Source organism: Hydra vulgaris, chromosome 01 (genome assembly GCF_038396675.1).
Source record: "Hydra vulgaris chromosome 01, alternate assembly HydraT2T_AEP".
NCBI lineage: Eukaryota > Metazoa > Cnidaria > Hydrozoa > Anthoathecata > Hydridae > Hydra > Hydra vulgaris.
This window is the reverse complement of record NC_088920.1, coordinates 58,509,920-58,520,000: the sequence shown is the minus strand read 5'-3', so window position 1 is coordinate 58,520,000 and position 10,081 is coordinate 58,509,920. Positions and strand designations below refer to the sequence as shown.

General features: G+C 27.4%; 1 protein-coding gene across 1 annotated transcript; it reads left to right on the top strand.

The window, feature by feature from the left end:
* Positions 1-7,348: 7,348 nt before the first annotated feature.
* On the top strand, positions 7,349-8,735 carry LOC100198792 (NPC intracellular cholesterol transporter 2). The gene is made up of 3 exons (XM_065788793.1): positions 7,349-7,486; positions 7,779-8,053; positions 8,619-8,735. The coding sequence occupies exons 1-3, from the start codon at positions 7,411-7,413 to the stop codon at positions 8,700-8,702; spliced, it is 435 nt and encodes a 144-aa protein (XP_065644865.1). The 5' UTR covers positions 7,349-7,410; the 3' UTR covers positions 8,703-8,735.
* Positions 8,736-10,081: the final 1,346 nt, after the last annotated feature.

The following is a 10,081-nucleotide window of genomic DNA, read 5'->3' as shown; positions in this document are numbered from 1 at the left end:
TGGTGAAAACTTTGTTGGCTTTCCAGGTCGCTGAGCATCTGTGACGTTACCCTCTTGTTTTCTTGCCCACTTCCTTACAGTATTTCGAGAAACTTTACACTGTCTAGTGATTTCTTTAATGCTTAATCCTTGACTACATAAAACTTGAATTCGGTGACGAAGTAACTGTTTATCAGAACTCATTTTCAGAGTAAATTGCTAAAAAACACATGTTATATAATACATGTTAGTAACATATACATATAATACATATAAATACACACAGAGTAATTAATGTAAATCATAAACAGACACCAAGTATCACTGATATAAATAAGGCAAATAAAAATAATGCTGATTATTTCTTGTAGCCAAAATGCTAAACATTAAAAAAGTGTAAACTTATTTTCTGACCCCGGTTTCGAAGAGCAGCAATACGTCATAAACAGTGAAGAAAAAATGTGTTATTAATTGGCAAACTAAGATCACATATTAAGGAGTAATAAGGACAATTTACTTAAAAATCGTGCTAAAACTATAGTCATAATGCCAAAGGCCGTGGAAGACAAGGAGAATGAAAATATCATTTTTATGTATGGTTACAAAATGGCTCCCATAAATATTTTCTGAGGTCATATCCTATTTGAAGTGACCGTTTTACGCGCAGAAAGTATAGTTACACCAAAATACATACTATAGTATTTTTCGGGCTAAAGTAGCATTTAAGAGAGCAACTCAAAATCTTGTGTTTGTAACATGTGGGGGGTCAGAAATTAAGTATACACCCTGTACTTTGTTACCATGTCTTAAATATCTTGTTACCATCTCTTGAATATTTCCTTACAATCTCGCCATTCTTACAATCTTACCATTCTTACAACCTTACCATTTCTACAACCTTACCATTCTTACAATCTCACCATTTTTACAATCTCACCGTTCTTACAATCTTAACATTCTTAAAATCTCACCATTCTTACAATCTTACCATTCTTACAATCTTACCATTCTTACAATCTCACCATCTAATTTTAAATATCTTCTTAGAATCACTTAAATACTTTTTTACAATCTCTTAAACTACAACCTCAGCACTTTTTTTAGACGCACCAAACCTTTTAATATCTTGTCTAGGTTTTTATGCACTGCTTTGGATGTTTTTTCTGATATAATACCAACTGGAATCTCCCGCCTATCAAGATACTTCTTCAGATAGAACCTAGTCACATGAAACTTCCTTCCAAGTGAAATCTTCTTGGCGAGTATACATATAGTTTTAGGCGAAGCGCGGGATCCAATCTATTTTCTTTTCGTCGGATATATCAAATTTAATTTTAAAACAACATATAAGAATTATATATCAAATATAAAACAAAGGCTAACATATATTAAAATACTAAAAAAATAATATTACTAACATATTCATGTCTCCTAACGTTTCATATACTGATGGTTTTGCCAACGTTTCCAACTTAAACTAATTGAATTGAAAAGATTAAAAAAAGTGTTAGAAAATATTCGAAAAACAATCAGTTTCTTTGTTTAAACTTCTTCAGGATAGCAAGAAATTCCAAATTTTCAAATGGAGAATAGAGTGTCATTTAATCCAAAGATCTGAAAAACTTTGGTACAGTTACTTATAGATAGTCTAAGTATGTTAAAGATGAGTTTCAGGTCAAATTCAGGTAAGCATTAACTGATTGATTTGAAGTTTTTTTAAAGAAAAGTTTTCACTTGTTCAACTTTTGAAAAAAGTAAAAGTAAACCCTAACCCTAACCCTAACCGTCAACAAGTGTTTTCATATTGTGATAATTTTCCTCTACATCCCAAACTATGTCTAGTAAAACTACCTTGTTGATCCCAGTGTACTTTAGGTACCTTTGTTGATGCTCGATTTAATTCTGATGGTTCAAACATGTTTACAACAATCGTAAGAGATTTTTGTCCTCCATAAATATTAAAATGTACAACAGAATTAAAAAGATCCAATTTCCTAAAGAACACACTCCAGTTACTAGCATAGATTCAGTAAGTCAGTACAACAAACTCAATTTTCAAAAAAGTTTCTAAAAATTTTGAGGTGATAGTTTTTAACATTGTAAAATTCATCCAAGAAGCGTGACCTGTTCTTAACATAAGCATTAATGTTAAAAATAGGTCAAAAATTAGCTTTAGCGCAGACACCAAGTGATTGGCAAATTGTAATCAAAATACTTTCTAATATCCTCCTGGTTGAGGTAAATATATTTTTGATAAAAAAAGTTAAATACAATTACAATTTATAGCTTGTCAAAAAATCATCAAAAAATAAATTTTGGCGCTTAAAAGTTGCGACCATATAACATTTAGAACCTTCTCGTTTTTAATCGTAATAAAGTTTTAGAAAATAGGGATAAAAAATAAAAATAAATAATTAAATTTGCTAAACTTTAATTTCAACTGTTTCTATCTTGTGTCAACTTACTAGAAAGAGTAAAAAACCTGAAGTAAAATGAATTTCGACTGAAAACCTTTATCTTTTTTGACATTTCGTCAGCTCGGAATACAAGTGTCGTATCGAAAATTTATTAAAAATATATATAAATACGTAATTATCTAATTTATGTAAATTTAATATTAGGGATCGTCCATTAAGTACACATGCCCGGAGAGGAAGAGGGGGTCTGCAAATGGCGTATATGAGATGAGGGGGGCAATAGATCAATTATAAAAGTATGGAGACACTAATTTAAAAAAATTATCATAAAATGTTGGGTTGGTAGGCGAAAAGTTTTGGTACTTTTAGGGAGGAAGAGGGTACTCAAAAAAGTGTATGGTAAAATGCAGGAAGGAGGAGGGGGGGGGGGATTGGCGAAAAATAAGCGTACGTACTTTATGGACGACCCCTTATGTTAATTAAAAAAGTTCTTTTTGAATAAAGTTGTATTCTAACTTAAAAAATAATAATAATAATTTTTTATATTTATATAACTTTAAATTTACGTAAATTTGATTCCCAGTCGGCACAAACACGTCTTTTAGACGTTTTTTTTCGCATCTAAAATATTAGCACTTTTAGATGTCTAAATTTAAATAAATATAAGACATCTATTAGAAGTCATCTTTCAGACGGCTTGAGACAGCTATTATTTGTCGTCTCAAAGATAAATACACTTAGATGTCTTATAGTTATCTGAATTTAGACGTCTAAAGGTGTTAACATTTTAGCTTCTAAAAACACGTGTTTGTGCTGGCTAGGTTATTACATATTTATATATAGCTTTAGTAAATTTTCGTAAATTACACTTGTATTCCGAGCTGACGATTTGTACTATATGGTGACGCCAGTTCATTTTGTCGTCAAAAAAAATGCCTAGAACGCTAACGCTTTTTTTCTTTATAATTTTCTTCTCGTTGGATAATCTTGCGCTTTTGCAACATTACTTGAAATAATAAAATAACATTTACTTCTTTCAACTTAACTCTACATATTTTGCGCTAAAAAATATTTTGTTTTTATCTAAATGTGATCACCCGCCGTTTGCTAAAAAACAATTACTCCCTGACACATAATTCCAGTAACTTTTAAATCCAGTAAGCTTACTCGATCATTCTTGTTTTGTAAGCGAAAAAGAAAGTGTCTAGTTCGGCTGTACATGGTAAATTATAAATATAAATTTTTAATTGACTAACACCCAACTTTACAACTCTATTTTTAGATGTAGAACTTCCAATAATATTCTGACTGTCTTTTGTTTGTTAAATATGAAAAAGTCCATTTTTTAAAGTTTTTTCACAGACACGTATATTTCTGAGTTTGTTGAAAATAATTATATAGGCATAAAAGCTTTTTTTACTGCAATTAAAATGACTACAACAATTTTATTTTAGTTTCTACAAACAGTTATCACATTAGGAATTTTTAAATTAGCATGTATTGCATTGCTCCCATTTTTGAATTCGAATAACATGTTACTTATTAGATCAACGCCACACCTAGTTTTTGGAGCAAGACTATTAACAAATTAAGTAATTATCAATTGATATTGACTTTAAATGCCAAATAACGTCGTGGTATGTTTTTGTTTACGAGGTTGTTTGGTTTTAGTTCAAGTGAAGCATTTTTTAATTGATCAATAAAATTTTTTGCTATTTTCTGCCTCAGCGGGGTAAGTTGAGCAATTGTGTGGGGTAGGTTGAGCAATCAACAAATAAATAAATATGCATGGTATGAAACTTGGGTGAATCATCAATAAAACTTTTACTAACAGTGAGCGTGTGTATAATTTATAAACTTTTTATTTTATAAACTTTAATGACGTAAGTAAGAGAAGAAAAAAAAATTAAATAGTAAGAAAGTGTCATAAGTTATTAAAATATTATTTTATACAGCTATCTTGAACTTCAAAGCCCAATTTAAAAACTATTGATTTTAAAAATATATATAAATAATGTACCGTCAATTTATTTCTTATCAAAGTTGTTTCTTTGTGTTCGAAAGTTTAGTTTTATTTACTTTTTTCAAAGCTGCTCAACTTACCCCTTCTAGGCAAGGTGTCACATTAACTAGATTTTAAAGAAAACAATTAAACTTGGGAAAAAACGGCTGATTTTTACCGAAAGTCCAATAAATTAATAAAATATCAGCACTAAAGTGATGGCAGATAAAAAAATTTATGAGGATCCAAGAGAAAAATAGAGAAAATATATTTTTTTACTTTTTTGATCCAAAATAGAAAAAGTGCCCGTGTATCTTATTCAACTGCTTTCCAGCAATCTTTTGTGGTGGATTGTATTAACACTATATTACCCTAGCTTTTATTCATTAGATGTTTTGTCATGTGATGTGTTTTAGATATATTTTAAATGCCCAACTTGCAACTATGCTCAACTAGCCACACTCTACCCTACATCTATGATGGTTTTTGTTTAGAACAATCCAAATTTTCTACAGACCCGTTTAAAATTTATAAACTACTGCCTGGAGAAGTTATTTTTTTTACTTAAAGTAGTTTTTTTTTGTTTTTTTGTCTTTTACTAAAAGATGCAATAAATTATCTCACAGGAAAAATGCAGTACCTTAGTCATTCTATCTATTTTTAATCATCTCTTCCTCTACTAACCGTAGTGCCAAAATTATTAATACAATTTCTTAATTTGAGCAGTTTTCTGGCTATCCATTAATTTTTTGGTAAAGATTGCTGGAGCAATCAAATTTATGTATAGATTGGAAAAATTGATAGATGAACCAGGAACAAATGGAAAAAATCGATAGATGGATCTAGGTGCTGCTTATTAAAAGATTCTTTGTTTAGTTTCCTAAATTTCTGTTGTATTCATACTCTATCAATGGAGTGGTATGTTGGAATTAAACAACTTGATATTTAATTATTCCGTGATCGATAGTGAGACAATAATAAATTATTAAGAGTTAGTAATAAGTATTTCAGGATTTATTAGTAATAAAGATATATATATATATATATATATATATATATATATATATATATATATATATATATATATATATATATATATATATATATATATATTAGACCAGTTCAAAAAAAATATTTTTTAATGATTAAGTGGCTAGATGTTTAAATGTTTTTAACTGATGAAAAAAAGTAAATCATTAGAGTTTCAAAGCATTATTCCAATATTTAGTAACAACTCAATTAAGTTTACTTTACAATGGGGTCCTAAAATTAAAAAAAAAAAGGTTCCTTAAAAGTTGGTCAACCTGGTACTCAAAAGAAGCAAAGTAATATATAAATTTCAAAAATAATAATTTTTTTACAAAAAAAAAATTAAAAAACTTTTAGTTTTTTTAAAAACTTGTAAAAATGTACTTTTTTTATTACTAGTTAAGAAACCTTAGTTTTTGTGCAATTAAATCTAAAATAATAATTGTAGTATGAAATTATCATTTTTTTAAAAACTTTTATATAATTTCGCTACTTTCAAGACCCGACATGACATACTTTTGAAAAAACTTCTTTCAAAATAATAGGGACCTGTTAAAAAGTAAAGTTAATTGAGCTGTCCCTAAAACACATTATTTAAGTTTGTAATTTTGAACTAATTTTCCTGACCACAAACCACATCAAATCGAAGGGTAGCCCAAATAAAGTTCAAAAACTATTTTTTTTTATATATATATATAACATATATCTTTAGTGTTAATATAAACAGCAATAATAAATTAGAAATATTGTTCCTGTTTTGATTTTTGATTCTATTCCTTTTTTACAATTAGCGACGCCATTCCTTAGCTTTGCAATATTTTGCAAATATATTTGATATTCCAGTTTAAAATATTTTAATATATTTGATATTCAAAAGTTCATTTTTTGACCTAATTGCTGTCAATCATTTTTGTTATATTTATAAAAAGTTTTCTTTCAAATATAATTTAGTTTTTACTTGAATTTCAATTGTTCTAACTTCAAACTCAATTATGATGCGCCAACAATCGCAAAATGTGAGTGGTCTACAGCTTCCATTTTTTCTTTGTTACACGGAAAAGTGTTTGTTTGTTTTAACCATACCTGCACACATTCCACATCAACGTTTTTTTGACATGGTATAAAGACAACGTTATTTCATATAAAACTGTCCTAATAAATTTCCTCATAAATTCTAATCAACAGAGTTTATGAACTTTTAATTAACTTATCAAATTAATTTGTTTTATTATTGTATTTTATTAGTTGGTTATTTGTTCATTAATTTATTACTTTATTATATATTTATAAGAAATCTTTATATTCTAGTATTTTCTGTATACACAAGATAAACAAAATATATATTTTTAATCAACTCAACACAGTTTTGCAATCCCCTAAACTGTCCTTGACTATGTATATTATCAGCTTAATTCACATAGCAAAAACGATAAAGTAGAATTTTTGTTTAAAATGCATTCTATTATTATACATTGTTATTATTAAACTTTGTTAAACATAATTTTTTTTTTTTAAACTGCATATAAAATAATTTTAGTGATAAAATACATCTTCAAACAGAACTTCAAAAAAAACATTCAGTAGAATCGAGTAAAAAATATATACCCGCCTTTTCAGTCTTTTCATCCACACCTTCTATTAAGCGGGGCGTGTTAAAAAAAACACCTTGAAGTAATTAAATAAGACCACAAATTGTTACAATGTTAGGCAAACAACATCTTTCAAAACTGAAAAAACAAATCCATTTGTGTAATTTGATTGGCAGATTAACTTTTTAATAAATAACCTATTTTTCTTTCTTCTCAAAAAATTAAAAAAAATTTGTTTGTTACACATTAGTTTTAGTAAACGAGAGTTTAAATAGATATAAATAACTTGATACATACATACTATATATATATATATATATTTATATATATATATATATATATATATATATATGCATAAATTAAATTCTTTTTGCTAAGATTAAAAATTCTAACCATGAAGATTCTTGTTGGATTTATGCTCATTGCAGTATCTCAGTGTATGATTATTAAGTATAAACCTTGTGACATGAGTAAGTTATGGTTTTTTAAGTGATTTTTTTTACAACAAAATTGCAATTGAATACCTTATATATATATATATATATATATATATATATATATATATATATATATATATATATATATATATATATATATATATATATATACATATATATACATATATATATATACATATATATACATATATATATATATATATATATATATATATATATATATAATATATATATATATATATATATATATATATATATATATATATATATATATATATATATATATATATGTATATATAACCAGGCTCAACAGTTGGCGATGTCGCAATAACTCCTTGTGATAAACAACCCTGCGCATTTCAAAGAGGAGGAAGTGCTAATATCGAGATTAATTTTACGGCAGCTAAAGATACTGATAAGTTAACAACTGTCGTAAAAGGAAAAATTGGTCCAATATGGGTTCCGTTTCCACTATCCCAACCTGATGCATGCAATAATGAAGGGTTGACGTGTCCAATCAAATCATCACAAAAATATACTTATCAATATAGTTTACCTATTTCAGAGAGTTACCCAAAAGTAAGTTTTCCAAGTCCTTTGTTTCTCACTGAATTATTTTGTATTAGTAAATGTAAGTACTACAGATAAAAATAAAAATAAAATTTAAAAATTAAACATCTAACCAAAATCAAAAAGAAAAAATTCTCAAGCGTATAAGTTAAAGAAAATGGTTAGTGACAATACCCGACAGCACCAAGCATTGCCTGACAAAAAAATTAGTGTTGGTCATGCGCCGTTAAATGTTTATCGTTCTTAATTTGAAAGATAAAAAAAATACGGCCATGTGTGGTCCAATGATTACTATAATTATGACTGTGTGACCATCATATATGTGATAGCTATACATAGGCAATCTCTTAAAGTTGAAGTAAACCTCATCAAGTTTTCTGGTCGGCTAATCATAGTTATGGTCGTAGACTTTGGTTTAGGGTTTGGTTACGCTAATAAATTTTCCTTCTTGAATTTTTCAACTTGAAATTTAAACAAAAAATTTTTAAAAAACTTGCTAATTTGACAAATTGTGTCAAAAGAAAAAGGTAAATTTTCGAAAATGTTACCATTATAGTAACATTTATTTTTTTAGATAAACTTACCTGTCAGTTGGGAGTTAAAAGATGAAAAAGGAGAAAGCCTTGTCTGCATCATATTTCCAATATCACTTGTATAATATTAATTTATCAAATACAAAATATTGTTTAAATTTGTTTTTGTATTTTGCAGTTTTGTTTTGGGAACCATTATTCGAAAATTTTTATTTGGTTTTACGAAAAACCTGCACCTGTCTAAAATAAGTGCAAATAAATCAAATATAGGTGTATGTGTATCAAAATGCTTCATAAACAAAAAGCTTGATAAACACTTAATCCAAAACTCAAAATTAACTCAAAAGTCAAAGTAAACCTAAATACGACTGCCCTTAATCAAACATTGATTTAGAAAATTATTTTTTTTAACAATAGCAATTCCGGACTCTTTGTTTAGAGCAAACTTGTGCATGAGTTTAGCCTCAAGTTCAATTCTTTTTTTTTACAAAAAAAATTTAAAATTATTTTCTATGGAGAATTTTTTTCAAAACAAAATTGAGAAAAAATATTAAAAGAACTTAAAATATAATCAAGATTTTGATTTAAAAAAATTTCACTTTTCCACTTATTATTGGGAAAACTTATTGTTTTAATAACATGCTGAATTTAATTAAAGTTAATATAACATTAAGCTCAAAAATTTGAAAAATCCTAGTTAAAACAAAATTCTAAAAACAAAATTTAAATATCTCTTAATGTTGCACTTACCGGGTTTTATCTAAAACTTCCGTGAGATTGGTCTTAAGTTTTTTTGGCTTTTAGCTTTGACTTTTTGGCTTCATTGAAAGAACAAGCGTAAGCGAGACTGTCTAAAAAAGGTAACTGAAATTTGAAATAAATTGAAAAAAGAGGCCGATATACCAACAAAAATAGATTTGTTATTAATTAGTTATACCGCCTAAGCAAAGAAAAATAAGGAACATTAATGACCGTCTGGGGAGGTTAGTCTATGAAGAAAATGTCCTTGCTCAAAAAGCGGCCACAAATGTTCAAAATTAAATTTTTTTTTTGAAACAACAAACACAAACCACTTAACGAAACCATATAGAAATTAATTAAGAAGCTGTTCCATCCAGTACTACTTGTAATGAGAAATTTGCAAAATTTATTCAAAAGTACAATATGAATTACAGAGTCAGATAAGCATCTTCAAGAGCAATTCCAATGGCTTATTTTTAAAAATCTTTGTTGACATCGCATTGTATGAGTGTTAGGATGTTGACTTTTTGTTATCTCCAGTTTCCTGTATAAAAAATAGATGAACTTTGGTATCTCCAGTTTCCTGTATAAAAAATAGATGAACTTTGGTATCTCCAGTTTCCTGTATAAAAAACAGATGAACTTTGGTATCTTCAGTTTCCTGTATAAAAAACAGATGAACTTTGGTTTGAAACTAACTGAAAAGTCATTGGTTTTATTTAATTTTTGAAAAAGATCACCCACCATGACAATTGAGTACACA

Bases quoted from the DNA above. Each gene is read 5' to 3' on its own strand.
- LOC100198792 (XM_065788793.1), top strand. From the start codon at position 7,411: ATGAAGATTCTTGTTGGATTTATGCTCATTGCAGTATCTCAGTGTATG. The intron at 7,487-7,778 runs GTAAGTTATGGT...ATATATAACCAG, and splicing joins GTATAAACCTTGTGACATGA to GCTCAACAGTTGGCGATGTC. The intron at 8,054-8,618 runs GTAAGTTTTCCA...TTATTTTTTTAG, and splicing joins TTTCAGAGAGTTACCCAAAA to ATAAACTTACCTGTCAGTTG.